Source organism: Pseudophryne corroboree, chromosome 2 (assembly GCF_028390025.1).
Source record: "Pseudophryne corroboree isolate aPseCor3 chromosome 2, aPseCor3.hap2, whole genome shotgun sequence".
Lineage (NCBI taxonomy): Eukaryota > Metazoa > Chordata > Amphibia > Anura > Myobatrachidae > Pseudophryne > Pseudophryne corroboree.
In genome coordinates this window covers 650,761,810-650,781,856 of record NC_086445.1, presented here as the reverse complement: position 1 = coordinate 650,781,856, position 20,047 = coordinate 650,761,810, and the positions used below count along the sequence as shown (strand labels likewise).

The following is a 20,047-nucleotide window of genomic DNA, read 5'->3' as shown; positions in this document are numbered from 1 at the left end:
GGATTGTGTATATGTCTCAACCTCATCGACACTGGAGTCAGACTCCGTGTCGACATCTGTGTCTGCCATCTGAGGTAACGGGCGTTTTTTGAGCCCCTGATGGCCTTTGAGACGCCTGGGCAGGTGCGGGCTGAGAAGCTGGCTGTCCCACAGCTGTTACGTCATCCTGCCTTTTATGTAAGAAGTTGACACTGTCGGTTAATATCTTCCACCTATCCATCCACTCTGGTGTCGGCCCCACAGGGGCGACATCACATTTATCGGCATCTGCTCCGCCTCCACATAAGCCTCCTCATCAAACATGTCGACACAGCCGTACCGACACACCGCACACACACAGGGAATGCTCTTACTGAGGACAGGACCCCACAAAGCCCTTTGGGGAGACAGAGAGAGACTATGCCAGCACACACCAGAGCGCTATATAATGTAGGGATTAACACTATAACTGAGTGACTTTTCCCCAATAGCTGCTTGTATAAACAATATTGCGCCTAAATTTAGTGCGCCCCCCTCTCTTTTTAACCCTTTGAGCCTGAAAACTACAGGGGAGAGCCTGGGGAGCTGTCTTCCAGCTGCACTGTGAAGAGAAAATGGCGCCAGTGTGCTGAGGGAGATAGCCCCGCCCCTTTTTCGGCTGACTTTTCTCTCGCTTTTTTATGGATTCTGGCAGGGGTATTTATCACATATATAGCCTCTGGGACTATATATTGTGATTATTTTGCCAGCCAAGGTCTTCACATTGCTGCTCAGGGCGCCCCCCCCAGCGCCCTGCACCCATCAGTGACCGGAGTGTGAGGTGTGCATGAGGAGCAATGGCGCACAGCTGCAGCGCTGTGCGCTACCTTGGTGAAGACTGAAGTCTTCTGCCGCCGATTTTCCGGAACACTTCTTGCTTCTGGCTCTGTAAGGGGGCCGGCGGTGCGGCTCCGGGACCGAACATCAAGGCCGGTTCCTGCGGTCTATCCCTCTGGAGCTAATGGTGTCCAGTAGCCTAAGAAGCCCAAGCTACCACCAGTTAGGTAGGTTCGCTTCTTCTCCCCTTAGTCCCTCGCTGCAGTGAGTCTTTTGCCAGCAGATCTCACTGTAAAATAAAAAACCTAAATATACTTTCTTTCTAGGAGCTCAGGAGAGCCCCTAGTGTGCAACCAGCTCAGCCGGGCACAAGATTCTAACTGAGGTCTGGAGGAGGGTCATAGTGGGAGGAGCCAGTGCACACCAGGTAGTCCTAAAGCTTTCTTTAGTTGTGCCCAGTCTCCTGCGGAGCCGCTATTCCCCATGGTCCTTACGGAGTTCCCAGCATCCACTAGGACGTCAGAGAAATTACTAAGCTGTGTCTACGGCCGAAGTGCAGTGCACGTGGCCAGTACTATAAGAAACCTGATCCAAAATTCCTACTAACACCCCTGCGCCATAGAAGCGGTCTTGGATCTTTGGCAAGCGCGTTCCCCACACAGCGGGGCGCCAGCGTGAGCTGACCGCCCTGTACCCCAGCATACCTGATCTCCTGTAGTGAGGCCTATGATGGAGCTTCTTCTGTAAGCTCTGTCTACCCTTTCCTGCAGCTCAGATAGAGTTGCTTGAGGCTGTGAGGGTGGTCCTTGTGTGAGGACCAACACGCCAGTAGCTGCTTCTTGAAGCGTGCACTATCCCGGACCGAGCTTCTTGCTAAGCTGGGAAGGGATGTGCTTAAGTATTAAAAAGAAAAAAATAGTATAAAAATCGAAGTATGTGTGGAAGAACCACTCGTGCTTGTCACTCCTGTGAGCACCAACACTGAGGTATTCTTGGAGTATGGAGGGGAGGAGAGTTACTAAATTTAAATATTCAGTGCCTGTCCTGCTAAAGCCGTCCATATCCCAAGAGTACTCCAGTGACCCCTAGTGGATGAAAAAAAAATTGACTTTTTAAATTAATTGGAAAATTCATCTGATCACTTTTCATAATATTCTGGAGTATGTGCAAATTGCTATCATAAAAACTGAGGCAGCAAACTTTGTGAAAATTAATATTTGTGTCATTCACAAAACTTTTGGCCATGGCTGTATATGTTTAACAATAACCAGCACCAGGCACAACCAGCCAGGGGGATAATGCCTTAGCAGGGAAAACACTCCGTGTGGGGTCCGGCTGCCATCACATTAACAACCTCCAAACCAGTAAGCCAAGGGCTGGAATTCCTGGAAAGTGGGGAATCCCCAAAAAATTAAATGGGGTTCCCCCTCCCACATCTACTGATGGCAGTAGATGCGGGGTACATGTCATAATATTGTTCTTTATAGGAGGCCTACAGGTCCCAGCAAGCCTGCCCCAGCATGCTGGCACTTGGTGAACCACAAGTGCCAGCACACCCAGACATTAAGGGCCCGCTGGTACCTGTAAAGAAAATATTAAAATAAAGACAAGACACCTAATGTTCTAATAGTTTATTATACAAGGGCTTCACCTGGGGGAGGAGGCCTGTAAGCTCTTTTGCATGGCTGCACCCACCAGTACTTCCTGCATCTTTTATCGTCGGGGACCTCTTCCATGCTCCCTCCAGTCTGGTAGACTGACAGCCGGCTGTCCAATCACACCTGCTTGAATCACAGAGGCATGCTGGAGGCATGTACCTGTCACTGAGGCGCTTCTACTAGTGCCGCTTCCACAGTATTTTTCTATGGCCTTTTGCATCTCACGACTTGCCCCCCCCACCCACCCCCTCCTCAAGCACCTTCAGTGGGAGGCACCGATCTTGCTGCTTCCAAAACAAAATTGGGCTGTATTTTTTATGGCACAAATGATAACAAAAATACAAAGAACATATGTATGACACAAGATGTGTGTTGTAAATATTTCTTGAATGCGTGTTGATGTGTGTTGTAAGTATTTTTTGAATCATTATAAACACGGGAGGACTGCATGTCCCTGGTATCCACATTAACTTCACAGGGGAAATGTTACAACTAAAATGATTATCAACATCTCATAGAATGATGAATGGACACAAATGTTGCATTCTGCTAACCGTTATAAAGCATTACTCAATACTGCATGCACCTAGCAATGGATTGTTTAAAACATGGATATCGTTTGTTGTTCATAGTATATCCACGTAATATCCCCTAAGGGGTATATTCAATTGAAGTCGGATCCATTCCGACATTCATTGGTTGGAATGGATCCGACCTGGGCTATTCAAAGCAATCGCAACTCGATTTTTTTTTTTTTTTTTTAAAGTCGAACTGAGATGCAGGAGCTGAGCCGCGGGCACAAGGGTAGAGCAGCGCCGGAGAAAGGAAGGGGGGGAGGGGGGGAGAGAGCTGGTAGCGCAGCGCTACAGCAGCTGGCAGTGTAGCCGGAGGAGGTCACAGCCGCCGCTCACAGCAGCGTCCACCCGGCTCCAGCAAGCGAGGACCCGCTTGCTGGAGCCGGGTGGACGCTGCTGTGAGCGGCAGCCATGACATCCCCCGGCTACGCTGCCAGCTGCTGTAGCACTGTGCTCCCGGCTCTCCTCCCCCCGTCTCCTCCTGTAACCACAAGTAGCTTACACTTTTACACTTCTATTTCTTTAACCAGTAACCATTAAAAAATAATTTGGAAAAAGATAAACAAAAAAAAATGTGGAGAAACTAACCTGTGCTTTCGAAGGTAATTTTCCAAAGTTTCCAAAAGACAACTGGAATCAATTAAAACAACTTCATCACGGCATTCCTGGGACATTACTTCCCAAATATCCATCCAGTTCCCCCTGCAAGTAGAGAAAGATCTTATGTTTTCTCTCTTCACATATCAGACTATTATTAATTTATTATTTATTAACAGTTTCTAATATAGTGCAGAAAATTCCGTTGCGCTTTACAATTTCAAATAACAATAACAAACTGGGTGATAACAAACAGTCAGAGGTAGGAAGGCCCTGCTCGCAAGCTTACAATCTATAGGGACTGGGGAATATGTATCAAAGCTTCTAAAAGATACGTTACCTACAGCAACCAATCAGCTTCTACCCATCATTTTATAGAAAGTACTTGATACACGATAACTAGAATGTGTTTAGTTGCTATGGGCAACGTCTCTTTGAAGGTTTGATACATCTCTCCTTACGATGTTCTCAGATTCAGGCGTTATTGCATTGCCAGGAACAAGCATAAAAACAAAAAACACAGTGATATCAAAAGTATAGTTCTCATAAAATGCAAATCATTCATATGCCTTCCAAAATGGAATTTAGCTATGACCTTGCAGTGGAAGTGTCAGATCCTTAAACACTTCTCCTCTACTTGTAACATGATCCATAGGAAAGGTGTTGGATTTCTTGTTTTGGATAACCCAACCATGGTATTCCAAGATCTGTGCATCTTCGAAACAAGAGCTGCAACAAGGCTTTACAGTACGCACTGATCAGCATATTGTACAGGTAGGGGTAATGGATCAACCTTTTCCCATCCACTTAGACCTAAAAAAAGGTTTCAAACATATCTGAACCACCATAAAATTGTAATTGGGTTGAAAAATAGTTTGTGAAAGGCAGCTTAGTTGATGATTAACACAGAGGACACAGGACCTTAACTTGCAGCTGGAAGAAAATACTTTAAACCTAGCCATGAAAAAGGGTAGATAGTGGAGACACTTAAGATTTAACATTTCTTAACCAGAATTTTGTGAACAGCTCAGAACTGAAAGTTGAAACACAAAACTAAATAGACAAGGGTATCACTGCCAGACTGGAAATTAAAGTATACGATCCTAACTGCAAGAACTCAGTCTTGAATCTGTACCCCTTCAGCAGTGCTTAGTCCAGTTTCTGGACTATAAAAATCTGAATAAAATCCCAATCTGTTCTACAGTTCGAGGAATAATAGGATTTTAATTACCTACCAGTAAATCCTTTTCTAGTAGTCCTTAGATGATACTGGGAATCAATTTAGTACCATGGGGTATGGACAGGTCCACTAGGAGCCTTGGGCACTTTAAGAATTTGATAGTGTGCACTGGCTCCTCCCTCTATGCCCCTCCTACAATACTCAGTCTAGGAAACTGTGCCCGAGGAGACGGACATACTTTGAGAGACGGATAGATAAGAAAACTGGTGAGATTACGAACCAACACACACACACACACACACACACACACACACACACACACACACACACACACACACACACACACACACTAGGAAAGCCATGCTAACCAAACTTGAAACATGAACAGCAACAGCTGAACAAACCAGAATACTTAACCAAGTAAAAGTGCAGGAAGAACGAAGCACCGGGCGGGCGCCCAGTACCCTCTACGGACTACGAGAAAAAGATTTACCAGTAGGTAATTAAAATCCTATTTTCTCTTTTCTTAGAGGATACTGGGAATCCATTTAGTACCATGGGGAAGTACCAAAGCTCCCAAAGCGGGTGGGAGAGTGTGGAGGTTCCTGCAGAAATTATTGACCAAACTCAAGGTCCTCAGAGGCCAAAATATCAAACTTGTAGAACTTTGCAAACGTGTTCGAACCTGACCAAGTAGCTGCTCGGCAGAGCTGTAAAGCCGAGACAGCCCGGGCAGCCGCCCAAGAAGAACCCACCGACCTAGTAGAATGGGCCTGTAAAGACTTTGGAACTGGCAATCCATCCGTGGAATAAGCATGCTGGATAGTGAGCCTGATCCAGCGTGCAATAGACTGCTTTGAAGCAGAACAGCCAATTTCACTGGGATCATAGAGAATGAACAGCGAGTCAGATTGTCTGTGACGAGCTGTTCTTTTTAAATACACCTTCAAAGCCCTCACAACATTCAAAGACTTTGAACTAGCAGAGGTGTCCGTCACAGCCGGAAGCCACAATAGGTTGATGTGAAAAGTGGTCACCACCTTAGAAAGAAATTGCTGACGAGTTCAGCTCTGTCCTCATGGAAAAGAAAGTATCGACTCTTGTGAGAACGCCACTAGTTCAGACACACGTCTTGCTGAGGCCAAGGCAGATAGTGTGACTGTCTTCCACACAAGATACTTTAAGTCAACCTCCTGTAACGGTTCAAACCAGTCTGATTGGAGGAACTGCAGCACTAACTTGAGATACCAAGGTGCCGTGGGAGGCACAAAGGGAGGCTGGATATGCAGAACACCTTTCAAGAATGTCTGGATCTCAGGGAGAGAAGCCAATTGTTTCTGAAAGAAAATAGACAACACCGAAATCTGTACTTTAAGGGAACCTAGGCGTAGGCGCACATCCACACCAGACTGCAGAAAAAGCAGGAGACATCCCAGATGAAATTCCACTGCGGAATATTGTCTGCTCAAACACCAAGAGACATACTTCTTCCATATATGGTGGTAATGTTTAGACATCACCCCTTTCCTGGCTTGGATCATAGTCGGGATGACTGTCAGGAATCCATCCCCTGGCTAGAATTAGCCGTTCAACCTCCATACCGTTAAAACGTAGCCACAGTAAGTCTTGATAGACGAATGGGCCCTGTTGCAGAAGATCCTCGTGAAGAGGTAGAGGCCATGGACGGATCTTCGAGGAGCATCTCCAGAAAGTCCGCATATCAGGCCCTTCTTGGCCACTCCGGAGAAATGAGAATTGCTTGAACCTTTTACCTTCTTATTCTTTTTAGAATTCCTGGGATCAGAGGAAGTGCAGGAAACACATACACCATCTGGTAGACCCATGGAGTCAGAGCGTCTGCCGCCACTGTCTGTGGGTCTCTCGACCTGGAACAATGCCACTTGAGCTTCTTGTTGAGACGAGAGGCCATCATGTCGACTTGTGGATATCCCCACCAACGTGTCAAACACCTGAACACTTCTGGGTGAAGGCTCCTCACACCCCCGGGTGCAGGTCGTGTCTGCTGAGGAAGTCTGCTTCCCAGTTGTCTACTCCCGGAATGAAGACCGCAGACAATGCCACAGCGTGTTTTTCTGCCCAGAAGAGAATTCTTGTCACTGCTGACATTGCAGCTCTGCTTTTCATACTGCCCTGTCAGTTTATGTACGTTACATTGTCCGACTGGACTTGAATGGCCTGATTCCGAAGTAGAGTTGACGCCTGCAAAAGGGCATTGTAGATTGCCATGAGTTCAAAGATGTTTATTGGAAGGATTACTTCCTGACTTGACCATCTACCTTGAAACTGCATCCCCTTGGCGACTGCTCCCCAACATCTGAGGCTTGTGTATGTGGTTAGCAGAATCCAATTCTGAATACCGAACCTCCGACCTCCGATGAGGTGAGAAGTCTGTAGCCACCACAGAAGGTAGATTCTGGCTTTTGGCGACAGACAGATCCTCTGGTGCATGTGAAGATGCACTCCGGACCATTTGTCCAACAGATCCAGCTGGAAGGGCCTCACATGAAACCCTCCATACTGAAGTGCCTCGTAAGAGGCCACCATTTTCCCCAGAAGGTGAATACACAGATGAACAGAGATCCGGGCTGGCTTCAGGACAGCCCGAACAATCGACTGGATTTACAAAGCCTTCTCCGAGAAAAGGAACACTCTCTGAGATTCCGTGTCCACTATCATACCCAGGAAGGAAAGACTCTGCGTCGGATCCAGGTGAGATTTTGGTAAGTTCAAAATCCTTCCATGATGCAGTAGTAGTCTGGTTGATGGGCGAATACTATCCAACAACCGCTCCCTGGACGGTGCCTTTATCAAAAGATCATCCAGGTACGGAATTATATTCACTCCCTGTATGCGGAGTAGAAACATAATCTCTGCCATCACCATGGTGAACACTCTCGGTGCCATGGAGAGACGTAGTGGCAGTCTTGCAGTGCAAACCGTAGATAAGCCTGATGAGGCGGCCAGATCGGAATATGAAGGTATGCATCCTTGATATCTAGAGACACTAGGAATTCCCCCTCCTCCAGACCTGAAATCACCGCTCTCAGAGATTCCATCTTGAATTTGAATACTCGTAAGTACAGGTTCAACGACTTGAGGTTCAAAATCGGTCTTAACGAACTGTCCGGTTTCGGTACTGCAAACAGGTTGGAATAATATCCCTTGTTTTGCAGGTGAGGTGGAACTGGAACAATGACCAAAGTCTGTACCAGATTTTGAATGGTGTTCTTTAAGGTTATACTTCCTTCCAGTGAAACTCGTAAGCCTGATTTGAAGAATCTGTGAGGTGAGAGCACCTGAAACTCCAGTCTGTAGCCTGGGAAAGAAGATCTATGACCCAGGGATCCTGGCATGATGTTGCCCAGATGTGACTAAAAAATTTCAGTCGGGCTCCCACCTGCCAGTCTTCCAGGTATCGCGGTCCACAGTCATGCTAAGGGGCTTTGAGAAAGCACAGCTTGAGCTCTGTTCCTGTGAACCGGCAGTTGCTGGTTTTCGTGATTTACCACTAGCGCCTCTGGTGGCAGTAGAAGAACCTCTGGTTTTGCCCTTAAACTTGGCAGTCCGAAAGGACTGTAGATTAGGTCCAGAGTAGGCTTTCCTGGCTGGGGGAGTTGCAGAAGGAAGATACGTGGACTTACCCGCAGTAGCTCTGGAGATCCATTTGTCTAGTTCATCTTCAAATAAGGCCTCTTCTGTGAAGGGTAGGCCTTCCACGCCTTTCCTGGAGTCCGCGTTGGCAGTAGTCATAAGCCTCCGCATGCTGATGATAGGTGCGTGCATTAAGCAAAACCATTTCTTTTATGGCTTCCACCATAAAATTTGCAGAGTCCTGTATATGTTGCAGGAGCAAAACAATCTCCCCCTTAGGCAAGGTATCTAACCCTTCAATTAGGTTCCCCGACCATTTTGCGATGGCCTTCGTAAACCACCCACATGCTATAGTGGGTCTCTGTGCCACCCCAGCAGCTGTATACAAACATTTGAGTGTATTCTCAATTCTACGATCAGCGGTGTCTTTTAGGGAGGTTGCACCAGGGACAGGCAATACAATTTTCAGTGACAGCCTGGATTTTTCCATTTTTTTCTATCCTCTGGAGTAAAGGGAAAAGATGATATCAATCTTTTAGGGATTTGAAATTTCCTATCAGGATTAACCCATGGTTCTTCAAACAGGGTATTTAGTTAATTTGACACAGGAAAAGTGGATGAGGGTTTCTTTTTTATATTAAAATAAGATTCCTCAGTCTCCTGTTACCTTATCAGGGATATGCAGAATCTCTCCGATAGCCTCTATGAGAGCTTCTATTCCCTGTGACAGAGTAACCTCCCTCTCCTCCATGTCTGACGCCTCATCAGAGTCAGACTACAGGATATGGGCCAAAGGACGTTTTTGCTGACAAATGGCAGGGGACCGAGATGCTGGTTTGGGTACTTAGTCTCGGTTTATAAACTCAGTCAAGTATTGCGTCTCTTTCTCATTGCGGGATAATTTAGTAGAAATATTGGAAATCATTCCCCTAATGGAATCCAGCCAAGATGGCTTCGCCCCGCTAGCCTGGGAAGGTACACTGCACCGAGTACACTGTAGTGAACCTTCTGGGGAAGAGTAACACTGGGGGTCATTCAGAGTTGAATGCCCGCTAGCTGTATTCAGCAGCTGTGCGAACACAGTCACCGGCCACAGGGAAGTGTATTTTTGCTTTACAAATGTGCGATCGCATGTGCAGCCGAGCAAAAAATAAGATTTTACACTTACCGGTAAATCTATTTCTCGTAGCCCGTAAAGGATGCTGGGACTCCGTAAGGACCATGGGGAATAGACAGGCTCCGCAGGAGACATGGGCACTTTAAGAAAGACTTTAGACTCTGGGTGTGCACTGACTACTCCCTCTATGCCCCTCCTCCAGACCTCAGTTAGAGAAACTGTGCCCAGAGGAGATGGACAGTACGAGGAAAGGATTTTTGTTAATCCAAGGGCAAGATTCATACCAGCCACACTAATCACACCGTATAACTTGTGATAAACTACCCAGTTAACAGTATGAACAAACAACATAGTCTCGGTCCAAACCGATGAACTATAATATAACCCTTATGTAAGCAATAACTATATACAAGTATTGCAGAAGAAGTCCGCACTTGGGACGGGTGCCCAGCATCCTCTACGGACTACGAGAAATAGATTTACCGGTAAGTGTAAAATCTTATTTTCTCTAACGTCCTAGAGGATGCTGGGACTCCGTAAGGACCATGGGGATTATACCAAAGGTCCTAAATGGGCGGGAGAGTGCGGATGACTCTGCAGCACCGATTGAGCAAACAGGAGGTCCTCCTCGGCCAGGGTATCAAACTTATAGAACTTTGCAAAAGTGTTAGACCCCGACCAGGTAGCAGATCGGCACAGCTGTAGTGTCGAGACCCCTTGGGCAGCCGCCCAAAACGAGCCCACCTTCCTAGTGGAATGGGCCTTAACCGATTTCGGTAACGGCAATCCTGCCGTAGAATGCACCTGCTGAATCGTGTTACAGATCCAACGAGCAATAGTCTGCTTTGAAGCAGGGATGCCAACCTTGATGGCTGCATACAGGACAAACAGTGCTTCTGTTTTTCTGATCCTAGCCGTTCTGGCCACGTAAATTTTCAAAGCCCTGACCACATCAAGGGACTCTGAAACCTCCAAGTCAGGTGTAGCCACAGGCACGACAATAGGTTGGTTCATATGAAAGGATGAGACCACCTTAGGTAGGAATTGAGGACGGGTCCGCAACTCCGCTCTATCCCTATGGAAAACCAGATAGGGGCTTTTATGTGATAAAGCCGCCAATTCCGAAACTCGCCTAGCCGAAGCCAAGGCTAACAACATGACCACCTTCCAAGTGAGATATTTCAACTCCACTGTTTTAAGTGGTTCAAACCAATGTGACTTAAGGAAACATAACACCACGTTAAGGTCCCAAGGCGCTACCGGGAGGTACAAAAGGAGGCTGAATATGCAGTAATCCCTTCACAAAAAAGTCTGTACTTCAGGTAAAGAGGCCAATTCCTTTTGAAAGAAAATGGATAAGGCCGAAATCTGAACTTTAATGGAGCCTAATATTAGGCCCAAATTCACTTCAGTTTGAAGGAAGTGAAGAAAACGGCCTAGATGGAATTCTTCCGTAGGAGCATTCCTGGCCTCCCACCAAGAAACATTTTCGCCATATTCGGTGATAAGGTTTAGACGTCACGTCCTTCCTAGCCTTTATTAGCGTAGGAATGACCTCATCCGGAATACCTTTTTCCGCTAGGATATGGCGTTGAACCGCCATGCCGTCAAACGCAGCCGCGGTAAGTCTTGGAACAGACAGGGACCTTGTTGTAACAGGTCCTGCCTTAGAGGAAGAGGCCACGGATCTTCTGTGAGCATTTCTTGCAGATCCGGATACCAGGTCCTTCGTGGCCAATCTGGAACTATGAGAATTGTTCTCACTCCTCCTCTTCTTATTATCCTCAACACCTTGGGTATGAGAGGAAGAGGAGGAAACACATATACCGACTGGAACACCCACGGTGTCACTAGGGCATCCACAGCTACCGCCTGAGGGTCTCTTAACCTGGCGCAATACCGTTGTAGCTTTTTGTTGAGACGGGATGCCATCATGTCTATTTGGGGTAGTCCCCACCGACTTGCAATGTGCGCGAAGACTTCCTGATGAAGTCCCCACTCTCCCGGATGCAGATCGTGTCTGCTGAGGAAGTCTGTTTCCCAGTTGTCCACTCCCGGAATGAATACTGCTGACAGAGCGCTTACATGATACTCCACCCAGCGAAGAATTCTGTTGGCTGCCGCCATTGCCACTCTGCTTCTTGTGCCGCCTTGGCAGTTAACATGAGCTACTGCGGTCATGTTGTCTGACTGGATCAGAACTGGTTGATTGCGAAGTAAGATCTCCGCTTGACGTAGGGCGTTGTATATGGCCCTTAGTTCCAGGATGTTGATGTGAAGACAAGTCTCTTGACTAAACCAAACTCCTTGGAAATTTCTTCCCTGTGTGACTGCTCCCCAACCTCGGAGGCTCGCGTCCGTGGTCACCAGGAACCAGTCCTGAATGCCGAACCTGTGGCCTTCCAGGAGGTGAGCACTGTGCAGCCACCACAGGAGAGATATCCTGGCTCTGGGAGACAGGGTGATCCTTTGATGCATCTGTAAATGAGACCAGGACCAATTGGCCAGTTTTTTAAGAAAACCCTTTTTCTGTTCTGTGTCCAGAATCAGGCCCAAAAAGGTCAGACGCGTTGTAGGAACCAGCTGGGACTTCGGAATATTGAGAATCCAGCCGTGCTCTTGCAACGTCCTCACCGACAGTGACACGCTGTCCAGTAACTTCTCTCGAGATCTCGCCTTTATGAGGAGATCTTCCAAGTATGGGATAATTGCGACACCCTGCTTGCGCAGGAGCACCATCATTTCCGCCATTACCTTGGTGAAAATTCTCGGGGCCGTGGAAGGCCCAAACGGCAACGTCTGAAATTGGTAATGACAGTCCTGTACCGCAAATCTCAGGAACGCCTGGTGAGGAAGAAAAATCGGAACATGAAGGTAAGCATCCTTTATGTCCAGGGAAACCATCCAATCCCCTCCCCCCCCCCCCCCCCCTCCAGGCTGGCGAGGACCACTCTGAGCGATTCCATCTTGAACTTGAACTTTTCAAGTAAAGGTTCAGGGATTTCAGATTCAAAATGGGTCTGACCGAACCGTCCGGTTTCGGAACCACAAACAGGGCTGAGTAATACCCCTTTCCTTGCTGGAGAAGAGGAACCTTTACTATCACCTGTTGCAGGTACAATTTTTTAATTGCAGTTAACACTAACTCCCTTTCTGACGGAGAAGCTGGCAGAGCAGATTTGAAAAACCGGCGAGGAGGCATCTCTTCGAATTCCAGCCTGTATCCCTGAGAAACAATCTCTATTGCCCAGGGATCCACCAGTGAGTGAACCCAGACGTGGCTGAAAAATCTAAGACGTGCCCCCACTTGATCCCCGTACCTTTTTGCTTTTATTTGAACGAAAGAACTGCATTTGGTAATGAGGTGTCTTCTTAGTATGTTGTGGGGGAACATAAGGTAAAAAATTCGATTTACCAGCCGTAGCAGTAGAGACAAGGTCCGAGAGGCCTTCTCCAAACAACTCCTCCACCTTGTAAGGCAACGACTCCATATGCCGCTTTGAGTCGGCATCCCCCGTCCACTGTCTGGTCCACAAGAGTCGCCTAGCAGAAATAGACATAGCATTTATTCTGGAGCTTAGTAAACAAATGTCTCATTGAGCATCCCTCATATATAACGCAGCACCGTTGATGTACTCTAGGGTCATTAGAATGGTATCCTTATCTAGGGTCTCAATCTCCGTAGACAAGGAATCTGTCCATGCTGTGACAGCACTACAAACCCAGGCCGATGCCATAGCCAGCCTAACAATAGTACCAGAATGTGTGTATATGTACTTCATGGTAACTTCCTGCTTACGATCCGCAGGATCCTTGAGGGTAGCAGTACCCTGGGAAGGCAGTGCCACCTTCTTGGATAAGCGTGTCAACGCCTTGTCTACTTTAGGCGAAGATTCCAATCGTATCCTGTCCTTTTGTGGGAAGGGATACGCCATAAGAATCCTTTTGGGAACTTGTAGTCTCCTGTCTGGAGATTCCCAAGCCTTTTCGCACAATTCGCTTAGCTCAAATGAGGACGGAAAGGTGATCTCAGGCTTTTTCTCTTTATACATGTGTACCCTCGTGTCAGGGACAGGGGGTTCCTCAGTAATATGCAAAACCTCATTAATAGCAATGATTATGTAACGAATACCTTTAGCCACTTTTGGCTGTAATTTTGCATCCTCATAGTCGACACTGGAATCTGAATCCGTGACGGTATCTGTGTCAGTGATCTGGGATAATATGCGTTTCTGAGAACCAGAAGGTCTTGGTGCCACTGGGACAGGCATGGTCTGACTACTTGACTGATCCCAAGCCTCAGTCTTGTCTAATCTCTTATGCAATAAATTTACATTAGCATTCAAGACATTCCACATATCTATCCAGTCCGGTGTCGGCATTGCCGACGGCGACCTGACAATCATGCACTCCCCCTCCTCCTTAGGCGAGCCTTCATAGTCAAACATGTCGACACACGCGTACCGACACTCCACACACACAAGGAAACTCTTTTCTGAAGACAGCTTCCCCTTTAGGCCCTTTGGCGAGACAGAGAGAGAGTATGCCAGCACACACCCCAGCGCTATACGACCCCGGAGAAAAACACAATGTTTACCCAGTAGCGCTGCTGTAATGTATAATCGCCAATTATGTGCCCCCTCTCTACTTTAAAACCCTCTTTCACCGTGTGTCAAGCAGGGGAGAGTCCGGGGAGCTTCCTCGCAGCGGTGCTGTGGAGAGAAAATGGCGCTGGTGAGTGCTGAGGGAGAAGCCCCGCCCCCTCGGCGGCAGGCTTCTGTCCCGCTCAAACTTAATAAAATATGGCGGGGGCTCTTTTATATACATGTACAGTGCCCACCTGTACATGTATATAGTCATTTGCCATAGGAGAGGTATTCTATTGCTGCCCAGGTCGCCCCCCCCTGCGCCCTGCACCCTTACAGTGACCGGAGTGTGTGAGGTGTATGGGAGCAATGACGCACAGCTGCAGTGCTGTGCGCTACCTCAGTGAAGCACCCGAGGGCTTCTGCCGCCTCAGTAGTCTTCTTTCTTCGGGCTCTGTGAGGAGAAAGGCGGCGCGGCTCTGGGATGATCGCCCAGGACGAACCTGTGTTCCACTCCCTCTGGAGCTAATGGTGTCCAGTAGCCGAGTAGCAGAGCCTATCATTTAAGTAGGTTTGCTCCTCTCTCCCTCGATGCAGGGAATCTGTTGCCAGCAGAGCTCCCTGAAAATAAGAAAAAACCTAACAAAATGCTTTCTTAGCAGGAAACTCAGGAGAGCTCCCTGCAGTGCACCCATCTTCCTCTGGGCACAGTCTAAAACTGAGGTCTGGAGGAGGGACATAGAGGGAGAAGCCAGTGCACACCCAGAGTCTAAAGTCTTTCTTAAAGTGCCCATGTCTCCTGCGGAGCCCGTCTATTTCCAAGTAACTCTGAACTTACTCAGCCCTTGCGATCACTTCAGCCTGTCCGGGGCCGGAACTGACATCAGAAACCCGCCCTGCAAACGCTTGGACACACCTGCGTTTTTTTCATACACTCCCAGAAAACTGTCAGTTGACACGCACAAACGCCTTCTTCCTGTCAATCTCCTTGCGATCAGCTGTGCAAATGGATTCTTCGTACAATCCATCGCCCAGCAACGATTCGCTTTGTAGCCATACGTCACGCCAGTGCATGCTCAGTTCTGACTTGATCGTAGCGCACAAACCTACAGTCAGGTCGGAATAACCCCCACTGTGCCTTACATGAAACACACTCTGTGTCTGAAATACTGTTACAGGGACGACAACACACACACAGGAAAAGGTTAAATGCACAATTAACCCACAAAGAGCCCTTGAAGAGAGACACAGATAGCCTGGAGCCAGCACACAGCGCCCTCACTGCTAATGCCAAGCTCAGCTGAGTCGCAGACGAAGTACCCAGATTGGGGACTTAGTAAACCGGTAAGCGCTACCCCCCCCCCCCCCCCCCCCCCCGCACTGCTATGACGGGTGTGGATTACCAAATCGACAGCCACTACAGGTCGACAGTCACTAGGTCGACAGGGTTTCTAGGTCGACACGAGTTGTTTTTTGTGTGTGTCGATTTCTGCGTACAGTGGCCGGGAAAGCCGAATTCGTGCACCATGCCCGCTCGCCATGCTTCGGGCAAGGCAGATTACTGTTCCAATCGTAGTCCACATGGATCGTTAAGTATGAAAAAGTTTTAAAAAAAGTGAAAACTCATGTCGACCTTTTGACCTGTTGACCTAGCACATGTCGACCTAGAAACCCTGTCGACCTTCAAACCCTGTCGACCTAGGCACTGTTGACTTATGGTTGTCGACCTAGACAGTGTCGAACTTCAGACCGGATACCGCTATGACACCCTGGTACAACTGAGGTAATCTGGAGACTCTCCGGAGGAGCTGCGCATCCCTGTAAGTCAGCGTCTGTGTCCACTGTAGAGGACAAGTGGCGCTGGTGAGCTGCTAGATACACAGTGAAGCCAGCTGGGATGCTGGCTTAGTACTCACCACTCTTTCTTCTGGCTCTGTTAGGGGTGGCGGCGTGCTGCGGGAATGTACGCTTGCCGTGGTGGGGCGTGCGAATATTTTCCTCAGGTGCTAGTGTCCTGTCAGCTGGGAACGGGACCATTAACCCTTCAAGAGGTTGGGCCGTCCCCCTCCCTAAGTCCAACAAAGCAGGCTGGTGCCATCCAGTCCTGCCTGAAAATAACAAACATAAAATAAATGCAGAAAACTTCAGTAGCTTCCAGCAACGTGACCGGCTCTTCTGGGCACATATTCTGAACAGAGTCTGGTAGGAGGGGCATTCAGGGAGGAGCCTGCGCACACTATCAAATTCTTAAAGTGCCTAAGGCTCCTAGTGGGACCCATCTATACCCCATGGTACTAAATGGATTCCCAGTATCCTCTAGGACGCAAGAGAAAGAATAATTACTCCTGCTAACAAAGAAATGTATGGCTTCCCTTACAGAAAAACATTTGGTCTCCAGGAAGAACTTTGTCAAAAATCACCTCAGCAGAGATCTATGATGCTTCACCAATTTAAAAACCCAACTCAACCGTAAAGAAATTGAACATATGGTCCTGGAGTGAAAAAAAAGAAAAAGAAAAAAGGACGACTGGATCCCACCACAGGAATTCTTGAATGTGCACTCTGAAGGCCGATTAACCGGGATGGGTGTGGAAGGGGGAGGGGGGGGCGGCTCCGGGGGTAAGTGCCGCGGGTATCCCGCCGCAGATCAGACCTCTAATCGAGCCACAGCACTGCGCTCCCCTCCCCACTGACCACTAAGTAACCGGCGCTGCAGAGCTTGCTGAGCGATGGCTCAGCCGCCCAAAAGAAGGAAGTCAAGCTGCAGCCTGCGGTTCAGTGACTGGCTAAGCACGCAGGCTGGAAGCAGGAAGATCCCTGGCAGCATGTGGGGATTAGTGCTGGCGGGGTGCAGTGCACTGCAGAGAGAAGGACAGGAATATTCAAGCTCCCACTCTCCTGTTATGTTTGTAAGTAAGGATTTATTTATATTTGTTTTTTTAAAGTTCTGCTTTAAAATTTGAAGCGGTAGGTTCGGAGAATTAAATAGATATCGAAAATATACACACACACACACACACACACACACACACACACACACACACACACACACACACACACACACAATAGCCAAAAACCCACAGCACTAATACATCCGCGGTGCCAGTGGTATTGTGACCACACTATTTCAATAAAAAAATCATACAAATTCAGCACTCACCTAATATTAACACTTCAAACTGTAATTCATCTGAATTCAGGGTATGTTAGTTCCAAAATATTGCAATAGTTTGTTAAGCTGACCAGCCCCTTCACGGCCATTCCCATTTGGTCAGTCCCTACACTGACTTACACAAATCTGAGCAATGCTCCAGGCATCTTTTGAATTTTAAATACACGCACTCTTTCTTGCACCCATATTGTCCATATGTAAATTAAATGTTAAGACATTCCCCAGGTGTTTTAACGGATATGCTTGGGTGTGGTTCCTGTCTCGACAGGCCTAAACACATGATATAAGCATGCTGTGTATTTAAATATTTGCAGTATTTTGGAACTAACATTCCCTGAATTCAGATGTATTACAGTTTGAAGTGTTAATATTAGGCGAGTGCTGAATTTGTATGATAGATATATAATCTATCTCATACACACACACACGACCTGCTTTAAGTCATGCAGACCATAATACAGCGCACGCTGATATCAATAAAGACCTGTGAGTGCTGTTCCACGTCTCTTAAAGGTTCTATTGTTGGATGACGCTGGGCAATTAACCTATGACAAGGGAGTGCCGGTCACATACGATAGATAGATAGATAGATAGATAGATAGATAGATAGATAGATAGATAGATAGATAGGACGGACACCGGAATCCCAACACTGCTCAGGACCAGGATCACTGGAAACCCAAACTAGTGTTTGCCAGGCCACCGGAGAAGTAAGCTGCGGAAGAAGGGGGGGGAAGATAGGGTTAGGCTGTGGAGAGTTGGTTAGGTTTAGGCTACGGGGAGGGAGGGGTTGTTGGGTTTAGGCACCCCCGGGGAGGGTTTTTATTAGTCTGTGGGGAGGGAGGGTTAGGTTTAGGCTGCGTAAAGGGGAGGTTAGGTTTAGGCACTGGGGAAAGGTAAGTCCACTTACATCTCTGCTTTTTTTACTCAATTTGGCACAACATGCAAAACACGGCTAAACTGCTTTTCACGAGTAACAAGTAGATGAATTTTAAATTTTTTGTTTGCCATAACAGAATATGTATAAAGAAAAAAATAAATTAAGAAAAATCACAAGGCATGGCTAAATCTCTGATGCAAAACTGACATACATGGCAAGATATAACAAAGACATAGATTATATATATTTATGTATCATCGTTACATAGATGATCTTTTGATTTTTTGGCAGGATGATCTCTCAGTACTGATTTCCATTATTGAAAGACAAAATGCTTCCGGTAACCCGATTAAGTTCACCATGACCAGTAGCGATAATGCAATCTGTTTTTTAGACATCTATATACAGATCAGGAATCAACAAATTCATACGTCCCTATACACAAAACCCTCTGACCGCAACACTATCTGACACGCCAACAGATTCCATCCTAAAACCACCACCCGGGGGCTCCCGTACGCTCAGTTTTTGCGAGTATGCAGAGCCAATAGTGACCGAGAGAAGGCATCGGGCCAATTGGATGCCATGGTTGATAAATTTCGAGAAAGAGGTTATGACACAAAAGAATTGAAAAAAGCCAGAGATAGAGCCCAGCGGGTGTGCCAACGTAAACCTACAGACCCTTTGTGTAAAAAAAAACGACAGAAACAAAGATAGTTACCTGGGTGAACGAATATAATACACAAAGCCCACATACAACACAACAGGCAAAAAATTCATGGCATATGGTCAGTACGGATCCAGAACTGAAATGCTTCCATAAAACCCGATTAAGATCCAGCTACTCATGGGGTAGAAATTTAAAGGATCTTTTAGTAAAACCTGACGTCACTGGCTTCCCGACACCACCAACACCGCAAAATTTTCTCAGCTGTAGGAACGGCTGTCATAAATGTTTGGGATGCACTACTTGTTCATTTTTGCTAACAGGAAATACTATACCCCATCCACATACGGGGAAACGATATAGCATTAAAATAAGATTTTACTTACCGGTAAATCTATTTCTCGTAGTCCGTAGAGGATGCTGGGACTCCGTAAGGACCATGGGGAATAGACGGGCTCCGCAGGAGATGGGGCACTTTAAGAAAGCTTTGGATTCTGGGTATGCACTGACTACTCCCTCTATGCCCCTCCTCCAGACCTCAGTTATGGAAACTGTGCCCAGAGAAGATGGACAGTACGAGGAAGAATTTTTGTAAATCTAAGGGCGAGATCCATACCATCCACACCAATCACATCGTATAACTTGTGATAAACTACCCAGTTAACAGTATGAACAACAACATAGCCTCGGGTCAACCGATAAACTATAACATAATCCTTATGTAAGCAATAACTATATACAAGTCTTGCAGAAGAAGTCCGCACTTGGGACGGGCGCCCAGCATCATCTACGGACTACGAGAAATAGATTTACCGGTAAGTAAAATCTTATTTTTTCTAACGTCCTTGAGGATGCTGGGACTCCGTAAGGACCATGGGGATTATACCAAAGCTCCCAAACGGGCGGGAGAGTGCGGATGACTACTGCACCGAATTGAGCAAACAGAAGGCCCTCCTCAGCCAGGGTATCAAACCTACAGAACTTTGCAAAGGTATTTGACCCCGACCAAGTAGCAGCTCGGCACAGCTGTAGTGCCGAGACCCCTCGGGCAGCCGCCCAAGAAGAGCCCACCTTCCTAGTGGAATGGGCCTAAACCGTTTAAGGTAACGGCAATCCTGCCGTAGGATGCACCTGCTGAATCGTGTTACAGATCCAGCGAGCAATAGTCTGCTTTGAAGCAGGGCCGCCAACCTTGTTGGCTGTATACA

The 20,047-nt window shown here is 47.2% G+C and overlaps 1 protein-coding gene across 3 annotated transcripts in view; it reads right to left on the bottom strand.

Annotated features, from left to right (window-relative positions):
- The window catches only part of GGNBP2 (gametogenetin binding protein 2), a 374,808-nt gene that overhangs the window by 152,263 nt on the left and 202,498 nt on the right, over positions 1-20,047 (bottom strand). For all 3 annotated transcript variants that reach the window (XM_063955008.1, XM_063955007.1, XM_063955006.1), the window contains exon 5: positions 3,617-3,730. In XM_063955008.1, coding sequence (XP_063811078.1) covers positions 3,617-3,730 — 114 coding nt within the window. The remainder of the gene's footprint in view (positions 1-3,616; positions 3,731-20,047) is intronic.